Source organism: Podarcis erhardii (assembly GCF_964252035.2).
Source record: "Podarcis erhardii genome assembly, chromosome: 1".
NCBI classification, from domain to species: domain Eukaryota; kingdom Metazoa; phylum Chordata; class Lepidosauria; order Squamata; family Lacertidae; genus Podarcis; species Podarcis erhardii.
The window spans coordinates 14,961,889-14,984,443 of record NC_138497.1 but is presented as its reverse complement, the minus strand read 5'-3'; the positions used below and the strand labels follow the sequence as shown (position 1 = coordinate 14,984,443).

Genomic DNA, 22,555 nt, shown 5'->3' with positions numbered 1-22,555 from the left:
TCTTGTGAAAAGGAGGGGTGGGGACAGGGCTCCCCTTGCCCTTCAATATACAGTGGTACCTCAGGTTAAGAACTTAATTCGTTCTGGAGGTCCGTTCTTAACCTGAAACTGTTCTTAACCTGAGGTGCCACTTTAGCTAATGGGGCCTCCCGCTGCCGCTGCGCCACCACCACACAATTTCTGTTCTCATTCTGAAGCAAAGTTCTTAACCCAAGGTACTATTTTTGGGTTAGCAGAGTCTGTAACCTGAAGCATCTCTAACCTGAAGCATCTGTAACCCAAGGTACCACTGTATAGCTCATCTGGGGTTGCCTGCCATTCCTCATGCTGCAGTCAGTCTCCTTGACCATAGGGAACCAACTCCTAGGGGCTGTGGTGCTTTGACCCCCACAATATTTGAGAGGGCTGGGCCCCCACAAAGTTGATGGGCATTCCCATTCACTTCGTCATGTGATCGATTATGTAGGCTGGGCCCCCACAATATTTTATTCAAGTTGGCACCCCTTCCCTTGACATCTGATGGGAGGGTGTTCAACTGGGAGGCATGCAAATCTTAGATGTTTCTTTATAGAGGAAAATACATAAATATGGGGGAGGGAGAGGATTTCCACAATGGCCCTAGAATGATGTTGGTGAAGCAAGCCAGAGTCAAAGGATAAATTATCTTATAATCTTAGTTCATCCCCAATTCCCACTACCCCCTGAGGAGCCAGAAGCCACTAAACACCCTTGAAAAGCAGAAGGCAACAAATCAATCATTTGTCAGGCCAAACAATGGTTTTTATTATTTCATTTTCTCCGTGACATTTCAGCCATCAAAAAAATAAACTCTAACACATATGGATGGAAGACTTTCTACAAGTGTTACTAAGTGGGAATTTCTCTTTCGACTCCAGGATTTTGATTGGAGCATCATTTTTTTTTTTAATTAATTAATTATCCAATAAGTTAGGAAGAAGCATGGGGGAGAGCTGGGGTGTTAAAGTGCTTTTCATTTCTGAGCTGGGATGAGGTCGTCAATACACTGGCCTTTCTCAAGGCGCTTCTCCATTTCGATCAGCAGCTTCACCCCATCAACCACCATCTGTACCAGCTCCACCTCAGAGAACCCAAGGCGGTCAGCGTTGGAGACATCAAACACACCTCCCACCGCAGCCGTGTCCACTCCACCTGAAGAAAACCAAAAAGGAAAAGGATCAAATTGAGGATCATCTACTTGACCATAGGGAGCCAAGAACTTTGCATAAAACCCAAGTTGGCCCTGCAGATAATAATAATAATTTATTATTTGTACTCTGTGCCCATCTGACCGGCTTGTCCCAGCCACTCTGGGTGGTTTCCAACATACTGGATTTTTCCATATATAAGACGACCCCTATTTTTTGAGCCCAAAATTAAGAAATAAATAATTTCAACATTCCATGCGTAAGATGACCCCCAATTTTAAACTAAAAAAAATATGGGGGAAAATATAGTCTTATACATGGGAAAATACAGTATATAAAAAGATAATAAAACATTAAATAGCTTCCCTATACAGGGCTGCCTTCCAATGTCTTCTAGAGGTTATCTGGTTCCTCATCTCCTTGACCATAGGGAGCCAACTCCTAGGGGCCAAAGCCCCCACAATAAAATATTTGAGGTGGGCTGGGCCCCCACAAAGTTGATGGGCATTCCCATTCAAATGGCGTGTGTGCACTTCATCATGTGATCGATTATGCAGGGCAGGGCTTACCTAGGCCCCCACAATATTTTATTCAAGTTGTCACCCCTGCCCTTGACATCTGATGGGAGGGTGTTCAACAGGGCAGGTGCCAATACTGAGAAGACCCTGTTCCCTGTAGCTTCGCTTCCCACAATGAGGAGGCCGCTAGAAGGCGCAGAGAGCTGGACCCACCACTCCCTAGGCTCCGGTTCCTTCAACCTTTTCTCACAGGGTTTCTTTCCCATATGGCTGGCAGCCATCTTTGTTGCCCTCCTTTGCCACTGATCCCGCAAGGAGGAGTGAAGTCAATGAAGCATCAAAGTCCTTGTATTGGTTTATAAAGCCTTGAACAACTTGGGTGCAGGGTAGCTCATGGAGCACCTGAAGCCTAATATCCAGCTAGGTCTGTCGAAACAGTCTGCAGGAACATTTCTGCCCATCTCCTGGCGAGGTTCCTCTGACAGCAACAAGAATCCGAGTCTTTAGTGTCACTGATCCGCCCCTGCGGAAAGTTCTTCCGAAAGAGATTCAGCAGGTGCCTTCTAATCGCACCTTCAAATACCTTCTGAAAACGTTTGCATGGTGACAAAATTATGCCAACAATTAAGAAAATATCCTTCTGTAACTGCCGAACTCCGATTTAAATATTTTATATTGTTTCTACTGTATGGGGTTTTTTTATATACGATTGTTGTCAGCTGCTCTGATATTTATGAATTGTGGGATATATATACAGTGGTACCTCAGGTTAAGAACTTAATTCGTTCCAGAGGTCCGTTCTTAACCTGGAACTGTTCTTAACCTGAAGCACCACTTTAGCTAATGAGGCCTCCCGCTGCCACTGCACGATTTCTGTTCTCATCGTGAAGCAAAGTTCTTAACCCGAGGTACTATTTCTGGGTTAGCGGAGTCTGTAACCTGAAGCGTATGTAACCTATATATATATATATATATATATATATATATATATATATATATATTCCTAAATAAGCATGGCGCTACCTTCTCCCAACAGTCTCTCCAGAAAAGAAACCATTATCAATGGTGATGAATGACAGGGAGACACCAACGAGAATCGATAGATGATCTCTAGCCTCTTTCTCCTAATAAAAGTCAGGAGCCTCAGTAATGGTTGTTTTAGTACCATAACCAGGCCTGAAGCTAGACAGAAATGGGTCTGTTTTTAACTTTAATATATTTTTTTCGTAATATGTTTTTATGTGTTGTTGTAAACCACATTGATATTTTTATATATTAGCAGCATATAAAGGTTAGCCTGAAGGGATGAAAGACGTTCCCCACAGCCAGGCTAGTACAATAAAGCGAACAATGGGATCCAAATTTATGACTTATTTCTTTGCACCGGAGGTTGTATCGCTGTGTTATTTCTAATTATTTTGACTTAGGAGGCTGGCTTTGGGGTGGTCCTTCAAATAAGGAGATATAAATTCCGAAACACGAATAGCATGCTGCAGGTCTAAAAAATTTAGGAATACAGAGTCCATCTATGCCAGGCAAACTTGGCCCTCCAGATGTTTTGGGACTACAACTCCCATCATCCCTGACCACTGGTACTGTTAGCTAGGGATGATGGGAGTTGTAGTCCCCAAACATCTGGAGGGCCAAGTTTGGCCATGCCTGATCTATGCCTTCCTGCACCAAATCCTAAAACAGATTTTTCTCCACTACATTGGTGTTTATGAATCAGCCTCTTAGGTTCACAGGATGCCATTTGCAAATGGCTAACTAACATCACACGTTTATCTTAACTTAATAACTAAGTGTTGTCTAGCGTTGCCATACGTCCTGGAAAACCAGGACATGCCCTCTTTTTGGGAGCCAACATGCTCATCCAAGCAGATTTTTTTACATTTTAAAGGAAATGTCTGGATTTGGGGGGGGGGGTTCCTTAAATATTGGGGGGAGGATGGAGGGGCACACACATGCTTTGGAGGGCGCTGTGCCCTGGAAGTGGAAGCACCACCATAGAGTGAGGCCGTCATAACAAAGATCAGGTAGGCGCTGGGATCCTGCCTCTGCTCAGACTGGCAGCAGCTCAGGCTTGCTCTGCACGCCATGGCCACTGCCAACCCAAGCCGGGGAAAGAAGTGCATGGGTGTGGCTACGGCCCCATGCGCCTCTTTCTCGGGCTGGCAGCAGCTCAAGCTCTCCTATTTTTTGCCCTTCAAGATATGGCAACCCTAGTGTTGTCCTGATGAATTTCAAAGGGTGCCCCACCTTGGATGCACTGCTTAATAGGCACCACTGCCTGATTATATACTTTTTTTAGCACTATCAAGAGCAGAAGTGGGTAAGGCCAGATGCAGCCTCCCTTCCACTGACTTGTCTGTCAGCCAATGTTGCATTGCACCAGGTACTTTCAACTTCAAAGGTGCATGCCTGAATTCTTCCTTTCCATCGTTCTGCCCTGACACTGAGGTCCAGCGCCGAGGGCCTTCTGGCGGTTCCTTCACTGTGAGAAGCTAAGCTACAGGGAACCAGGCAGAGGGCCTTCTCGGTAGTAGCGCCTGCCCTGCGGAACGCCCTCCCAGCAGATGTCAAGGAAGTAAACAACTACCTGACATTTAGAAGATATCTGAAGGCAGCCCTGTTTAGGGAAGTTTTTAATGTGTGACATTTTAATGGATTTTTAATCTTTGTTGGAAGCCGCCCAGAGCGGCAGGGGAAACCCAGCCAGATGGGCGGGCTACAAATAATAAATTATTATTATTATTATTATTTGAAATCAAACCATGGCTGGAAAGATTCCTGCGGAAAGCAGGAAGAGTGATGAACAGCAGGGATTGGCTACACTCAAGAGCTCCTGAATAGCACCAATCCCAGCAGGGCTCGCTTTTGGTGCTGAAGGCAAGCCCTGCTTGCAAAGGAATAATCAGGAATGGACTCCAAGGCTCCTTTGCAACCACAGCTTTGCCATATGTTCTCGGCTGCGGCTGAGGGTTTGCAGGCCGATTCAGCACCCCAGCAAGCATAATTTGCCTGAAGGTTCCCTGTGCCTGACCTAGAGCCTAACAGCTGGACCTGAGGGTTTTTTGTGTTTTAATGTTTTGTTGCAAGCCACCCAGAGTGGCTGAAGCAACACAGTCAGATGGGTGGCATATAAATAAAGTTATTGTCATCACCCTATCTTCCCCCCTGTATGCTTAATCAGGGCTCTCCGCACCCCCCTCAAAAAAACCCCTGCACATTATTCCCCAGCTCCAACTGCATGAAGTGGGTTCAGTGCTTTGACTGGTGTCTGGCTGCCCTCAGGGTTATATCAGGGCCATTCCAAAGTGCTGGATCCGGCCACCAAATCGAGAGAACAGCCATGCACAGCCCTAATTTTCAATGTTCAATTTTTTAATGCCTGCTGTGATCATTTCACATATTTTGATGGCTTGGTCTGCGGGACAGCCCAAGTACCACTTGCTCTTGCCAAAAGAGCGAGGAGTAAATTTGAGATAAAGCCCGAAGTCCAGGCTTTGGGTTCCTCACCTGTGCCCCGTTTCTGCAGCCTCAGCTTCTTGAGGATGTCGCCAAATTTCTCGTGCTTGCCAAGGTGGGGTAGCTTAATGTGCACTCCGGCACGGAGCCCTGTCCCGAGGTTGGATGGACAGGTCAGGATGTAGCCCAGGTGAGGGTTCCACATGAATTCATAGTTTTTGGATTTGAAGAGGTTTTCAATCTAGGTGTGTCAGGGGTGGAAAAAAAGACAAGCTATTATGAAGAAACCCCTTCCTCTCTCAAGATTAAGGAGCTACAAGGCCTCCTCATGGCTATAATTGCAGTGTGGTAGAAGTCCGTCAGCTGCAGCAGTTAGAGTGTTGGGCTAGGGACCTGCAAGATCGGGGTTCAAATCCTCACTCAGCCAGGAAGCCAGCCACAGTCTCTCAACCTGACCTAATGGTCTGTGTAGTTGCGATGATAAAAGAGAGATGAAACCAGGAGCTGGGCCCAAAGCTCACCCAGTGAGCTTCATGGCTAAGTGGGGTTTTGAACCCTGGTCTCCTAGCACTCTAACCACTACACCACATGGCCTCACAGCCTTGAGGCTTAATGCAGCCCTTCAGGAGTATGTCCTCAAAAGGCAAAAAATGCCTCTTGCCTGCCAGGATGAAGAGGTGGAAGAGCATGAGAATTTCTGGCTTTGTTACTGCCAACTGCACCTGTTTCTCTGCCAACTTTTGTAGCTGGCTCCATTCACCACAAGCGTGTGGCCCCTGGAAGGTTGATTGTGAAGGAAGGTGGCCCTCAGGCTGAGGCAGGTTCCCCACTCAATATATAGCTACTGCCTCACACTCGACTTACTCTTTTCTTAGAGGCAGTGACCAAATACCCGGATGATTAATGCAAGATTTGGAAACACAGAAGAGAAGCCTGCCTTCTTACCCCTTTCAGATTACAAAACAGATTTAGGAACAGATTACAAAAGCCTTCCACTATGGATGTGCCTTAGTAGAGCATCTATTCAAGCCTACCAGGTTGCTGCGTACATGCAGGCAACCTCTAAGAGCACCGTGTTTCCATCTGTAGAGGACGACAGCTTTAAGCATGCAAGGTTGCCTGCATTCCAGCACTCTCCAGAAATTTCAGAGACAGGCCTTCCCCCTGGGAGCACATGGCCAAAGTCAATTGCCTGTGACCTCTTATTCCTCCGGATACGAAGGTAAGAAGCACTCCAGCGCAGGCACAGGGGCTCGGTTGCCAGGACGCAGCTGCATTCTCTTCTCACTGCGCCACCACCTCTGCCTGAACTGGGAATTCGCAAAGCCACACTCTGCTGCATTGAGTTTAGAGCCGACACTTAGGTCAGCACTTTTGAGCTCTGCAGAGAAGGTTGCACCACATCAAAACACACACACACACACACACACACACAGGGAGGGAGGGAGGGAGGGAGGGGACTTCCACTTGCTTCAACACACACTTATATTTACCTGCGTTAGCCCAGTACAGAAGCGGGTGAAAACTTCCTTCATATTTCCACCTTTCTGCATAGAAATAACTCTAAGGTGATCTTCCTCGTTGATCCACACAAGGAATGTCTTGTTGTCGTTGTGCCTGAAGAACACAAGGCAGGGACAGCATTGAGAGCTGTTCCTTTAACCTTTCCTCGAGCCATAGATCTAAGTTTAGCTAGCCACATTTTTAAACCTTGCTCCATCTGCAGTTGTAGCTTTCGAGATATCTTCCACAGACGCTTTCTGTGCCCACCGTGACTTTGCAGAAGCCCACCCCCCTCTCAGATGGCCATCAAAACTACCCCAGGGGATTTTGAGCTTTCTGCCTTCAACCAAATGTCATGCACACCGCAGATTGACTATTTTAGCTTTCAGCTGAACAAAAAAAACCTTGGAAATGTAGGGATCCATCTGGTAAACACTTTTGGGTTTCTAAAACAGCAACAACTCAGGGTTGTGCAATGGGTAACACAATGCACTCAAAACCTGGAGATCTGCATTCAGATCCCAAGTAGGGAGCCCTGGCAAATCACCATTTCTCAGCCTAATCTACTTTGGTTTGCTGCAAAGATAAAATGGGATTGGACCTAGATCCTGAGTTTGATCCCATTGGCAGGCGGATCCCACAACTGGAATTCTGCTAACTTATCATTCCCACCAGTAGAAGACAGTGGGGGAAGCAGCTATCAAGATCTCCTTGTGCCTAGAGTTTATTGTGTCCCACCATCCCCCCAAAAAAACCCTGCCCTAGAGATTTGGGGGCACAGCATGAGCTGCAGTGCAGTAAGGTAAATTAGTGGAAATTCTGCCAGTAGGAACATCTACTGGATCTTAGTCCCATCCATGAATGGAAGCCTAGTTAGGATCCAATCCATGGGGCGTTAGGGTTTGAAGGTGCCTTGCAAATAAACTCCTCCTCAATGATAATTTTCTTTATCTATTTTCTTAATTCATTTCTTTTTTTACTCCTTTAATATTTTTATCTCTAATCCCCCCCACCTTGTTTTTGCTGCTACTTTACTCTGTTTCTTTGTGTTGTTGTTTTGTTACTGTCTACTCAGTGTTTAAGGGACGCGGGTGGCGCTGTGGGTTAAACCACAGAGCCTAGAGCTTGCCAATCAGAAGGTCGGCGGTTCGAATCCCCGCGACGGGATGAGCTCCCGTTGCTCGGTCCCTGCTCCTGCCAACCTAGCAGTTCGAAAGCACGTCAAAGTGCAACTAGATAAATAGGTACCGCTCCGGCGGGAAGGTAAACGGCGTTTCCGTGCGCTGCTCTGGTTCGCCAAAAGCAGCTTAGTCATGCTGGCCACATGACCCAGAAGCTGTACGCCGGCTCCCTTGGCCAGTAAAGCGAGATGAGTGCCGCAACCCCAGAGTCGGTCATGACTAGACCTAATGGTCAGGGGTCCCTTTACCTTTACTCAGTGTTTATGAGAGGTTTTGCATACAGATGAAGGTGAGGGAAGCTTAGTAAAGGACCCTGTGTGAGAGGCAGGATGGGAGAAGAAAGGGAAGCTTGCAGGTGAGAGCTGGGAGGGTTCACCATTTTCTGTGTGGGACAAGTTAAGATCTAACTGTGAGAGAGAACTTTGTATACTTCTGCCTCTCGTTTAGATCAGTTGGTTTTTTACTGTATTGTATTATGAAAGGTTGTAATAAAATCTTACTGAAAGATTTTTAGTGCCCGCAATAGTCACTGGCATTCTGCTTTTAAAATCCTCAATTCCTAGCTCTGATCTTCACTTTGGGACAAGTTCAGACTTCCATATATTCTTGCTAAGACATGGCTGTGCCATTTAAAGCTCTCATCCTCTTACGTATAACAACCCTAAATCATACCCGAGGGGGATGCCCACGTCTATAACCCAGGCTACTTGGAGAAGTGAGCAATGCTGAATTTATTTTCATATAAGGGATTCATTCCCATCCCAGAACCGGCACTCCCTGGCGCATGACTTGGCTTGCTCCCAATACAAAATTCACACACTACAACTGAATATCAGGGCAATCTAGCGAACGCTTCACGTTGCCTTTATTCTTTGAGGCCAAGCTAAGATCCCGGAAGAGGATATCATTGCTTTGGGAAGAGCTGCTCGATAATAGGTCGTGAAACTGTTTTATGAGAAGAGCAGTCAATATCAACACCTCCCTTGGAATCAGCCTCATGGCTCCAGGATGGTGGCTAACCTGTGGCCCTCTAGAAGTTGCTAAAATTCCCATCAGCCCTGGTCAGCATGCCCAGTGGTCAGAGTTGTTGTCCAAAACATCTGGAGGGCACCAGGTTGACAAAGGCTGCCCCCTAAGGCCATTTTATACTGGAAGCAATTGCTTTTTAATCATGGCTCAAAAGGTCTTAATTCTCCTATTTACTGACCAGGGCTTGTTCCTCCTGTCTGTTGAAGACATGCAAGACCAGAATCTACCTTCACATATCAGGTGCTACCTGCCAAGTCAATATTGGCACCCCCCATTTCTTTCCTTCTGTCATTTTTTTTAAGGGTTGCCTCTACTGGGCGTTACTCACCAGATGCCCCGGCCATCAGGCCAGTCGCGTGCCATTCCGGAGGCTAAGAGCAGAGGAGAGACCGGCTTGTCAAAGAGGAAGTGGTCATCAATGAGCTGCTGCTGTTCCGCATCCGTCATGTTTTTCAGAGCATAGTACTTCCCGTTCAGGTCCCCTTCCAGGCTAGCCAAAGCTGGAAAAAGCAAGAGAGAGGCTTGCAGAATTACTGATGGGGTTTTTTGTTTTTTGTTTACAAAAACCAAGTTAACACGTCACAATCTTAAAGGGAATGCAAACAACGTTCTTATTTCGATTATACACATGCGCATCATAAAGGAAGATAGGACTCGAACCAATGGCTTCAGTTTACATCAGGAAGAATTTTCTGATGGTAAGAGCTGTTTGACAGCGGAACAGTTTCCCTTGGGAGGTTGCAGACTCTCCTTCCTTGGAGGTTTTTAAACAGAGGTTGGGTGGCCATCCGTCACGGATGCTTTAGCCGAGATTCCTGCATTGCAGGGGGTTGGTCTAGATGACCCTTGGGGCCCAAAGCTAAGATTCAATTCATGTGGCTCCCCTCCCCCATCCTGCAAACTGCTGTTTGTTGAAGGTGCTGATCATTGTAGCTCCGCTAAACTGCAATTCTGAGGATTCTTTGGGTGAAGTCATGTGCTTCAAATACATGCCGCAGACATGACCTCAGCATACTAAGATGGCAGCAAATCCAAGCTTAGCACGGCAACTCAGGTGTGCTTATATATAATTTTTTAATTCTCCACCGGCTTAAGCTGGCAATTTCCCCAGGTAGTCGGGGATGGGGGAACAGAAAAAGAGGAATCCGAGCCCACTATTCTTCACCCTTTTGTTGCCCTATTAAGTTGTCAGATACCAAGAAGCAACGCTTGCTTATCTGCACTCAGGTATGCTTTTGCATACCTGGGAGGAGCCAAGGCTTATTATGCAAGCATGGGAAAAAACACAGAACTCCTCCAGCTTCTTGCCGCAGGTGTGGCTTGTCTGGCTGTGTGCTTGCCTTTATTGCACAATAAACTTCCTCTTCCACATTTCACCTTTTGGAGACAACAATGCAGTCCTTTTTGTCTTTTAAAGAGGTGCTATGGAACAGAGGTGCCAGCTTCCTAAATGCTGCCAAGAACCTAAACTGGGGGCGCACCCAGAGAGGATTCAGTCCCAAGCGCCTTGTTTAACTGCAACTCGCATGTCATCGTATACAAGGCTTGAATGATTCATGCGTTTTGCATTCTTCCTCGGCCCACGTGATCAGGTTACGTTCAGGGCTACAGGCTAGAGTCTCCGCTCGCTGCTTTTTTTTGCAAATGCCAGAACCTTTTACCTTCCACGGACAGCTTCTCGATAGCACGCCTCTCTCCTCGGCTGCAATGAGGCGGGAGGCAGAAGCCACGGATGCTCCTACCAGTTCGGACACGTGAGCTCAGGACGTAGTTGGGATCCAGGTCATCGCCACCCTGCAAGATACAGGAAGGAACGCCTTAGAACCAACCCCGGCGCAACCACAGACGAAGCTGTCCTGCCCAGCATTTAATGAGTGCAACAACCCGGGAATTAAAACACAAGTCATTCGGCGAAGCTTCTGCACTGAAACTTTAATGGCCTGCCTCACAGCCATGCATTATAGATGGTGCAGATGCATTTCCCAGCCAGCTGATCACAAGTTCTCAGCTGCTACGATATATATATATATATATATATATATATATATATATATATATATATTAGAGTTGGAAGGGACCCTGAGGATCATTCTAGTCTAACCCTAGTCTAAAGACACAATTGTCCCATGTGGGGATCGAACCTGCAACCTTGGCGTTATCAGCACATGCTCTAGCCAGCTGAGCTATCCAGACGATGGTGCAGCCAATTTATGATAAGGTCCTATTTCTCCTGTTAAGCTTTCCCTTCAGACATTTCAAGCACAGACAGCATCTAGATCAGGGTTTCCCAAACTTGAGTCTCCAGCTGTTTTGGGACTACAATTCCCATCATCCCCAACCACTGGGTCCTGCTAGCTAGGGATGATGGGAGTTGTAGTCCCACAACAGCTAGAAACTCAAGTTTGGGAAACCCTGATCTAAATTAAAAGCACTGGTCCTGGAGTTCTGCAGAAAGCAGCATTTTGTCATCCACACGCAAAGAAGTGCGACGTAATCCCTAAAGGGAAGAAGTCATAGTTACATGGCTCGACAGGACTTTGGCCATAAATGGCAGACTTGCTAAAGAGAATGCTCTTGGGATTACTACATTAATAAGGCAGCTTGCTGCTATTATTATTATTATTATTATTATACACAAGATCTCAGGGTAGGTCACATGATAAAATACAAGTTTCAGTTCCAGGTTTTCAGATCTCTCCCAGCCCTCCCTAGAGGTGCTGGGGATTCCACCTGGGGCCTTCTGCATTCCAGGCAGGTGTCCTGCCCCTGCTCCACAGCCCTCCCGATTGTTGGATGTGGTCAAGGAGGAAGAGCGGCAAGATTCAGTTTGTCCATAAGATCAGGCTACCTAGCAATCCTGGGAAGCAGCTACAATTTAAATTAAATAAGCTCTGGCCACATCAACACCATCCCTTCCAAGCAAATTCATCCCACTTCAACAGCCACGTTTTCCCCGCTGCAACCTCAAGAACCCTTGAAATTGCCATTTATTACGTGCAGAGTAACAATTCCCAGCACCTTTAACAAACTCCAGTTCCCTGGATTCGTTGGGAAAGCCCTGACTGTTGAAGTGGTATAAATGTGTTTTTTATATATATGGTGTGGACAGGACCATAGATTTAGTGTGCGGGTGTTTATGTGCACACACAGAACATTAAATGGGAAAGAAGTTACCTTCCAAACACACAGAAAGACTGCTTGCTGGTCAAATCCAGCTAGTAGCTCACTCAGGTTAGGACTTGGGGGCTGAGATCCCGGGCCCCACACAGCCGAATGAGACCCCCAGCACAGCAAGTCAAGCCTACCGCATTCGGAAGTAACACAGCTTACCAGAGGGGGGCCCCATAAGCTCATTACAACCCAACCGTCCAAGATTACCTAATAGCACCACTGAAACCAATAGCCATCAACGTGATCTAGGGCTCATTCAATCCCAATATCCCTGGCTTTGTGAACGGATAGATCAGTGGTTCTCAGCATTGGTGTGGGGAAGGAAGATCCAAGGACAATCTATTATATTTTGGGAATGATTCCTGATCATACGTAGCCACATTGTTTTATACTTCCTGGATGTCCTGTAACCATGTTATAAAATAGTTGTGTTCTGTGCCGTAAATCAAGCACCGCAAAGAGTTATTTTTTATGGGAAAACAAAAAGGAACAATTGTGTTTGCATGAGCAAATTTTTCTTCTGAAAGTGTGGCCCAGAGAAAAAAGTCTGAGAACCACAGGTATAGACAGATCGGTTTTCTCAGCCACATGTAGCAGTATCGGTTTTATGCAGACGATCAAAATATTGCTGGCTACTCTATTCCTTTCTTAGGAATTGTTCTTTCTAAACTTCACACTGGGGTGAGTGGGGCACAGAGGGAGGAGGTGTTAACTTTGCAGAAGCAGCAGAGAAGCAAAGGGGAGAGAGTAATCCTGCACCAATCTCATTCAGAGGCACCATATGCCTCGTTTAAGAGGAACATGTCCCACCAGAATTGCTTCAAGAAGCAATAGCCACCAGGCACTCACAGTACGTACCAATCTACAAATGGCGTTTGCCCCCCTACACACAACCAAGCCAAATAAATTCTCATTATCTAGGTCTGAATATATGCCTAGACAGCCATTATTAGGGCTTTTCAATGGAAAGAATCACCTCTTTTAAGAAATACGGGTTTGGATCCGTCTCGGTGGCTGTGCTAACATGCTCTTTGGGGGAGTTTATTACTTTATTACCAGCCATATGAGGAAGGGTTAAGGGAGTTGAGTATGTTGAGCCTAGAAAAGAGGGGATATGATTGCCATCTTCAAATATCTCAAGGGTTGTCATGTGGAAGAGGGAGCAAGCTTGTTTCCTCCTGCTCTAGAAGGTAGGATCCGAACCAGTGGCTTCAAGTTTCAAGGAGATTCCAACTAAGCATCAGGAAGAATTTTCTGGTGGCAAGAGCTCTTTGACATTGGAACAGTCTCCCTTGGAAAGTGATGGACTCTCCTTCCTTGGAGGTTTGTAAGCAGAGGGTGGATGGACATCTGTCGTTCATGCTTTCGTTAAAATCCCTCCATTGCAGGAGGTTGGCTCCCCGGTGTCCCTTCCCCAACTCTACAAGTCTGAGTCTACTATTCTTCCAGCAGGAGCAGTGATCCTAGTCAACCCATGCAAATATCAAGGTCAAACTAAGGATGCCTTCAAGGAAGCCTGTTCCGCTAGGCAGGGTGTAACATTTGGCAAGTACCTATGATATTGTCCCAGGCCAAGGGAGCTTTTGCCTCCCCCTCCAGATGTACTGAAGTCCTGTCAGCCCTGTAAGGTCCATTTAAAATGCAATTCCAACAAACCTAAAGAGGTTTTTCCTACCTGCAAGTTATCGGCATTCAGGTCCGTCTTGTGCTGGTCTGTAGGCTTGTAGCCTCCATGTCGGTCTTCAATAATGGGGTCAAAGAGTTCCTTATACACGTCGTAGCAATCCTCATCACCAGCTACACATCCTACTGTCATAATGTAGGGGTGCCCTACAGAGGTCAAGAAGCCAAAAAAGCCAACGTTTGGGTGGTGCTCGAGTCTAGTTCCAAGATACCAACAGTTCATGCACTCAAGTCATCAGGAAGAACAAAAACAGATTTTGTATGCCATTCACTTTATAATGTATAAGTAAAGCATGTTTCACTGTGGTGTAAAGGCCGAAGCCCAATTCAATCAATTTTGCAGTTTGTAGACAAATGCATATGACCATCTGGAACACCAGCTTACATCAACAACAAAAATGCAATATTTTTAGAAAGCTAGTTTTAGCAAAGGTGCCTGGATCACTGTCCCCATTCAACATTATGAAATCCCGAAACTAGACTTGGACGGTCACAATTAACTGGTTTTTGTTCACTGATATTACAAAGGGTTTCTAGCTTTGGGGCACTGCCTAGTATTGAGAAAGAGCCTGGCAGATTACTGACAATGGGCAATTATCCATCATCATTCATATTCTGAGTAGACCCATTGAAACCGAAGGACTAAAGTTGATTGATTTCATTTGCATCTATTGAACGTAAGAATATAATCACCCAGTGGAAGTTTACAGCTTGGCAAGCCCCATACTGGCCTCTTCAAAGAGTCTGGCCACCATTTCTCATTTACAGGGCTTTGTATTTTCAGCATCAGCATTAAAATTCTGACCCAGTTAATCAAGATTCTGAAGCTAGTACGCATGATGCAATTTGAGGGGGAGGGAGAACCGTCTTCCTGCGTAACTCTAGTTACATTTTCCATTTCCTTTTTGCACCATTTAATATTGCAGGAACAAGGAGTTATGAAGAAGCTTCACACTCAAACCTCTGGAATTTTATCAAGAGAATCCTTTGGCTTCTGAAGTTTCAGCAGTAAGGACTGCAAACATTTTCTCTCCATCAGCCAGCCAAGTTTTCCCAGGAAACCAAGTTCTGCACCCAGCGCTAAATCCTGTGATTCACATAATCATGGCATACATTCTAGCTTCATGCTGTGTGTGTTTATGCTGTCTGGGGGGGGGGGGTGCCATCCTTTAAGGAACTAGTTTCCAATGGAGCTAAACAAAGTATGTATTGCCTGGAACCAATATAGGACCATGAAGGCCAAAAAAACCTTGTTCGGAAATGTCATACTGCTTAGATGATGCAATCGCTATTATCCAAAGTTGCACACAGTCCAGGAGCCTGTCCAGTTGTTAACACAGATTCCACCCCCCCCCCCAAAAAAAATTGCAAACCTAGAGGCCACCTAGTCTAGCATCCTGTCTCCAACCTAGCTGCCCAGACATCCAAGAAACTTACAAGCAGGACGTCAAGAGAGTAGCCCTCGGGCAAATGTCTGGTACTTCAAGACAGCAGCTCTCGGGCAAATGTCTGGTACTCCAAGGTATACCTTGGGCGGGGAGGGAGAGTTTTTAAGGGAAACCCAAAAGCACGGGAGCAACATTGCTCTCCTGCTGCCAATCCCCAGCAACCAATATTCAGAGAACTCCAGCTCTGATCCTGTACATATAGATATCGTGACTAGTAACCACGTTCCTGTCTTTTCCTAATCTCCTTTTAAAGCTATTAAGGTAAGGTTAATGGCACAGGGCACTGTTTCCAAATTAGGAAGTGGGGGGTGGGGGGGAAGCAAGCCTTAAGAAACCCCATCACAAATTATGAGTTCAGCTCAGTTGCGTAACTCGTTTCATTGGAACCACACTTCTCATAAAATTGCTGGAACGTTTCCGCAATCACAGCTACGGCTTCAGACACAAACACATACACAGGGGTCAATGCCAGCCTAAGCAAAAAGCCACCGGTCCAGAGAAGAATCTCAATCAAGGCTTTTTACCAGGATTATCAACCCCAGTCTGAATGACATCATCCACGGTGCAGCCGCTAGAGGTTACTTTTTTTCTCAGCTTCTGGTACAGTTCCGGGGTTAGGACCTTGGCCATATGATTGTTGTGGACGCTCAGGTCTGGGTATTCCTCATCGGCAGGCAGCTTCTGGTTATTAAAGAGGGCCATTTTATCCTTGCTAGAGAGAGATGTGTGACAAAAACAAAACAAAACGCAAACACGGCAGCATTAAGACAGACAGCAAAAAAGGTCACCAAGATCTGCTCCCCTTTAATTTGCCAAAGAAGTGCCACGGAAGACAACCAAGGAAGGGAAATTTTTATATATATATAAAACAGCCTCAGTTTTAAGAACTTGGGTTAAAAAGAAAAATTCTTCTTGTGCAGCAGTTTGCATATTTAGCAGGGTATTTACATAGGGATTTGCTGGGAGACCGTGGAAGCCATTGCATGTAATGACCGGATTTATATTCCTTGAATAAAGGTTTTGGGTGGTCAAGGGCTTTTGCACCAATACGCAAGGCTTTTTAAAGTAGCCAGGCCTTTTGGAGGCTTCAAGGTTGAATCCCCTTCCAGATGCCATTTCAAAGCAGCACTTCCTCGTTAACGGAGGGAGAACAGATCCGGATCAAAGCAGCTGTCCATTATTATTTTTTTACCTGGGTTGTCCACCCCAGTTTGAATCACATCATCCACGGTGCAGCCGCTAGCAGTCTTTTTGTCCCTCAGCTTGGCATACAATTCCAAGGTCAACACTTTAGCCATATGGTTGTTGTGGACACTCAGATCGGGATATTCATCCTCCGCAGAGTACTTGCACTTCAGGAGGTTGTGGCTGTTTGAGAATGGCATGGCTGGCACCTGACTGGCTAGGGGAGAAGAAGAAGAGAGCCTGTTGCCGTCACCTCGCCTCTTCCCGCAGGGCACTGGCTTAGCAATCGCTCTCCGGAAGGAGGCTGGGCCACGGAGCAAGGTCACCTTGCCGCCTGCCCTACCTGCCCATTCAAACACCCTGCCTGCCTGGCACCTGCCCTCCTGGAGGAATGCCAGGGACTTGGCAAACATGGCTCAGTCCCGTCCCCCCCGTCCCCGGCTCCCTCTCCGGCTGGCACAGGTCGCCTCCGGGGCCAGCGCAAGAGAGGGGAAGCCGTCGCTAAGAGATTTGCCCAAGGTCAAGGCGCTGCATCGGTGGCAGCGCCAGGAATAGAAAACAAGCCGCCCAAGCGCTTCCTCCAGGAGCTTTGAAAGAGCTTGGCTACCGAGCGCCTCCCTTCCTTTCCTCGGTCCCAAGGGGTGACCTTCAAGGCCGGGGAGGAGGAGGCTTCTTTTGCAGAGAGGCAGAAGAGGCAAGCTCCTCGCTAGCAAAATTACGCGCGCCCTAAAGGGTGCCTAGTTTCGCTTGCAGAGAGAGAGAGAGAGAGAGAGAGAGAGGGAGAGGGAGAGAGAGAGAGAGATCCGGGCTCCCGGGAGAGACTTGCAAAGCGAGCGCGAGCAGCCCAGCCTCTCCGCGCGCCCCAGGCCCCGGCTCGCCTCTCTTTTGCAAGAGTAGAAAAGCCGGTCCGGGATGCGCAGCGTTTGGCGCACGGCAAGCCAGCAAGGCGGGAAAGGGGGCGAGGAAGCTGGAAATCCGGCCGACGCTTCTCGGCCGCGCGCTAGGAAGCGCTTTGGCCAGGAGCAGGTGGCACGGACTGCCTGCTGCTGGTGCATCTCGGAGGGCGCAGGGAAGCCGGGCAGGCAGGCAGGCAGGCAGGCAGGCAGGGCGCGGGCTCGAGGCGCCCAGGGCGCCCGGCCGCGCTCTCGCCGCCCCGCCCCGCCCGCCCCGCCCGCCCGCCGCGATGCACCCGGCTCCTTCTGCCTTGCTCGAAGCTCGAGGGCAGCCCGGAGAACCGCGGACCCAAGGCGAGCCGAGACCCGCGTTTTGGAGAGGGGCGGCTGGCTGGCTGCAGCTCGTAAGTCGGCAGCGCCACGGCTCCGGGGAGGAAGACGCGGCGAGCGCGCCCAGATTCCTGGGGCTTCTCCGCAGCGCCTCTTTCTCTCTCTCCACTCTCGAGGGGGACAGTTCTGCTCTGCAGAACCGATCCAGATATTTTCTAATATCCCCCTTTTTTTAAAAAAAAAAGTCCTCATTCGCTACAAGGGCTCTCTTTCTTCTCCTCTCGATCGCTTAGCTCGGGAGGAAAATAATGGAAAATGAAACAGTCCCCATTATATAACGCATTCCTCTGCCTTCTTTGGAGACCTCGGCGAGGGATGAATGGATGCGAACACCCTGCTAAATATCCGCTGAGCCGGACTGAGGCGTCCTAGCAATAGACCTGCAGCAGAAGAATTTTTATTTTTTTAAGCGAGGCATCCAATGTTTGAAGCATCTCTCTGTTTCTTGGTTATGGTGGACGCATTCCTAGCTCTGAGCTGCGTCCTCTCCCCCACCCCGCGCCTTGGAATAAAATCTAGCATCTTCGTTCCCTTCCAAGCCCAAGAAGCCTACAAACGCGCATCTTGGGGCAACCCCAACCCCCGCCCCCCCAAAAAAACCTCTCTTTATCCCTATGCAATTTCTTGGCTGCTTTTCCCTAAAAAGGAAAACAACAGCCGCCGCCACCACCCGATCTCCTTTTCCTCCCAGCCTGCATCTCTAAGCGGAGTCTCATTCCATTGCTAAAGAGGACCGCAACTGCTGCTGCTGCTGCTGCTCCGCCTGGTCTCCAAAAACTTACCGAGGGCTTCGAAGACGAGAAAAGGCAAAGCGCTTGTTCCCTTTGCCTCTTACAACCCTACAGCTCTCCCAGAAAGACCTGCCGGGAATGGAACCTGGCCCCCACCTTCCCATCACTTTTATAGATACCCAGAGCACGCTGCCTATTGGCTAGTATTTATATTCCATTCATTCCATTGGATCCCGGCTCTCGAGGAGGGGTGAGCTCACTCCGTCTTTTCTTGCCTATTATCGCTCCCCAGTTTGCTGTCCAGCCTCCCCAGTCAGATTGGGGAGGCGCGCTGGGGGGGGGGGGCAGCGGCGGAGGTTGAAAGAGAAAGTGATGGAGCCCCGGACTTTAAAACTCTCTGACAGGCTAAAGCAAAAGACCTTCAGAGCAAAGGATAGTTTACTCGGGGACATGGGCTTAGGATATGGGATTCAAGCTGCAGTCCTATACACCCTTGACTTTGGAGGACGGCGTCCCGTCCCCAGCCGAAAAGCAGGGCGGAAAAAAAAGATGTAAATAAAGTTTAATGCATCATTGAGAGTAAGCCCAGCTGGATGCAATGGGACTTGCATCTGAGTAAACTTGCAGCATCATTGGACGTCACAAATGTATTTTCTTAATACTGCTTAATATTCTGTTGCCAGGTACATTCGCTACAAGGGCTCTCTTTCTGTGCCAAGGTTTTCAAATTCCCAGCTCTTTGGGGGAACGTGACGACATATATATATTTAATGCACTGAAATACAAACAAGATCTGTCAGGGATCTGTTGCTGGCCAGACCTGAGAGTCGTGTGAACAATTTGCTGCCTTTCTCTGTAAACTTCTCAGAAGTTACCGAGAATGCCCTGGGCTGCAAACCCGACTGCATTGTGCCTCTGCCTGGCATTTGCAGGCTAAGCCTGCATAAGTCTACTTAGGAGTAAGTGCCACACCAATTTCCATAGGGCTTGTGACCAGGACAGTCCTTATGCACAGGACTGCAGCTTTTAAATCTACCAAAGAAAGAAGTTTTTTTTTTAATTTACTTTTTTTACAGTATGATTCAAAAGCTGGTTTAATTTTTTATTTGTTGCTGCTCATCACAGAATTGCGTGAGAAATGCAGAAATGCATCTTATTTGTGTTCTCTTTCGGTTCTGGTGTGGTGTGTGAGCCGATGAGACATTTCCTGTGTCTTTAAGGGTTTGGACAGAAAGTGAAATTCCCCCAGATGCAGCGAGATGTGGTTGAGGACTCCGATCTTGAAGGGCAGAAAGAATTTCAGCAGGTGCAGCTGAGGCCTGGTCAGCAAATAATCTTTAACAGGGGCCTTATTGGGAAAGGACTCTTTAAGACAAAGGATTTTTTTAACCCCTTCCATTCTGTGTGAAAAGCAACCTTCAGTAGGAATCTTCCTTTCTTTACATCAACTGACAATATTTCTTTTGCAGCTTCTCCAACAGGAGAAGAGTTGGCAGTCCCTTTTCCCATAACTCTGAGGCCTGGTCATAAGATGAGCCCTCCTGGACAATGTTCCATATATATTGAGAGACAGTAAGGTGTAGTGGTTAGAGTGTTGGACTAGGACTTGGGAAACCAGGGTTCTAAATCCCCATTCAGCCATAAAGTTTGCTGGGTGACCTTGGGCCAGTCACAGTCTCTCTGCTTGTCTTACCTCACAGGGTCGTTGTGAGGATAAAATGGAGAGAGGGAGAACTATGTAGGTCACCTTGAGCTCCTTGGAGAAAAAAATGGGATATAAATGTAAGATAATTATTATTATTATTTTAATCTATCCCAGGATCCTATTCCAGCCAGCTGCCTACAGGACATGAACCTTTCAGCACTCCCAGTTCCAAATCCCTTGTGTTGCCAGTCAACACATATAAGTGAAATGGAGGTATAAAAATGGGCTCAGGGGCCGGTCCTACCATTGGGTAGAGTGAGGTGGGGCAAGGAGTGTCTGCAAAGTTTTGGAAGGCAAACCTTTGTGTGCCTTGCGGCATTCCTTGTGTACGCAACCCCTCCCCAAGCTAGCCTGCTGCTCTGGATGCAGTCAATGAAAATGTCCTGCCGCCAGTGTTGCAGTAAGATTCAACTTGACTTTTGTACATGGCATGAGAAACAGTGCCCTCTTGTCCCCCTCCACAGGCAACAAAATACTGCATCTCAGGCCAGCCCTGGGTACCTCTTCAAACTGCAAGTAGCGGCTCACATTTTTTAATTTCTTTTGTGTGTGGGGAGAGAGCAGTGCAGGTAGAAATCTAGCACAACAGGAAGCAAGCTAGATTAGACCCAGTTTCTCACTGACGTATGTTTTTTACTGCAGGGATATGTGTTATTGTTTAATAGGGGAAGGTGGTGTGTGTGTGTGTGTGTGTGTGTGTGTGTGTGTGTCTTTAAATGCCATCCCCACCTACAATCTTAAATTGACCACTCCGCTTCATCCACCTTGGGATTCTACCACCTCACTCAGTTACATGGGTAGACCCGCTCTCCCAGTGAGAATATTATAATGCTTTTGCGCAGGGGAAAGAAGCTGAGCTGCATACAAGCTAGGCTTTATTTAATAGCCACACGGTCTGTGGGACCTTGGAAGAGAGCAGGTTTATTTCTGCACTGTGAAAAGCTCTACCTGCTAATTGCTCCAGATTAAGGCACAGCTACATGAGACGGTTGAAAAGTTGGCAAGCCTATTTTCGCAGGCTGCATTGAGCTCTGAGCAAGCTGCTCCCTTTTTCTAAGCTAGGGTCATAGAAGGGACCCTGGGGATCATCTAGTCCAACCCCCTGCAATGCAGGAATATACAGCTGCCCATTATGAGGATCGAACCTGCAACCTTGGCTCACTCTAACCAGATGTAAAGGATAGTAAAGAGCCTGGTTAGCCTAGTCAACAGAATGCTTCACCCTGGACTAGTGGCAATCAAATCCCTGTTCAGCCATGGAAGTCAGTGGGTAACCTTGGGCCAGGTGCTTTTTCGTGACTTAACCCACCTCACAGGGCCATTGTGGGTAGTGCTTTTTTTCCTGAAGGTACTCAAAGGGTAGCCAGTGCCTGCACCTTCCCCCACCCGCAGTGTTAAAAGTGTGGCAATTACTATAACAACTTCATGGTGCGTATCAGCACCTTATTTTATTATCAACAACAACAACAACAACAACAACAACAACAACAACAACAACAAGAAGAAGAAGAAGAAGAAGAAGAAGAAGAAGAAGAAGAAGAAGAACATGAAGATTAGTTGTGGGGATAAAAGTTAGGGGGAAGAACTGTGTGTACCAACTGGAACTCCTTGGGGAAAATGTGAGATTTGGAATGTCATCAAGGAACAGAAGCAATTGTGTAAAGAGGACATTTTAGCTTGTGTAATACGTTTTCTGCCAAAAGTTCCTCTACGACTGTTAAAAGCACAGCATCCCAGTCACCCTAAAATGCATCTTCTTTAAGTGTGATGGGAAACCACACCTGACAACATTCTCACTTCTGCACAACTGTCAGGGCACTTCCAGACTGTGGCTACTGAGCAAGTGAGATTTGCATTCTGCAAACTCAGGTTGTGTAGTTTGCAGAGGACACGGTGCTGTTCCACAACAAACCTGTTTCTAAAACCGCTCAGACTTTTTGTGGTCAGAAAGATGCTCTGCGAAGTGTGGAGATAACAGTTGCTTGACGCTGCGTCATACAACAGCCCTGCAAACGACTCAGAATGAGTGCTCAGTAAAACAGGTCAGCTGGGAGTGACCTTGAAAAGTGCAGAAGTTCTGCTGATGTTCCTTCATAGCTCTCTCTCTCTCTCTCCAGTCTTGAGCTGTGATTTCCATCAGAGTTTCGGGAAAGGTGATACCAATTTTTATGAGAAAGCTAGTGATGGATCTGTGTATATGCTGCCTGCTGTAGGAGTGCCAATTTACTTCCAGTATGATCTGCTTGTATATTTGCAAATAAAACAAATATTATGACAATGTTGTAAGTTCGACTGCGATATATGTTCCTGGAACTTCCCATTATTCTGAGGAAGCATGAAACGTGCACAGGGTCCTTTCTTTTCTTTTTCAATTTTTTTTTATTGGTTTTCACACTATTATAAACAAACAAACAAACACATAAGACAAACAAACATAAATCATAGCCTTATTAAAAATTACACTTACGTATTAACATTGTTACC

The 22,555-nt window shown here is 47.0% G+C and overlaps 1 protein-coding gene across 3 annotated transcripts; it reads right to left on the bottom strand.

Moving 5' to 3' along the window:
• Positions 1-758: 758 nt before the first annotated feature.
• CKB (creatine kinase B) lies at positions 759-18,570 on the bottom strand. Of its 3 annotated transcripts, none has more exons than XM_081863967.1 (8): positions 18,418-18,570; positions 16,360-16,569; positions 13,712-13,866; positions 10,527-10,659; positions 9,194-9,365; positions 6,646-6,769; positions 5,204-5,393; positions 759-1,170 (listed from the first exon to the last, which is right to left on the bottom strand). In XM_081863967.1, the coding sequence occupies exons 2-8, from the start codon at positions 16,550-16,552 to the stop codon at positions 992-994; spliced, it is 1,146 nt and encodes a 381-aa protein (XP_081720093.1). In that variant the 5' UTR covers positions 16,553-16,569; positions 18,418-18,570; the 3' UTR covers positions 759-991. The 3 variants fall into 3 exon arrangements, with proteins under 3 accessions (XP_081720093.1, XP_081720092.1, XP_081720091.1); XM_081863966.1 differs by lacking the exon at positions 16,360-16,569 and adding an exon at positions 15,692-15,879 and having other exon boundaries at positions 18,418-18,563; XM_081863965.1 differs by having other exon boundaries at positions 16,360-16,565; positions 18,418-18,538.
• Between the last annotated feature and the right edge of the window lie 3,985 nt (positions 18,571-22,555).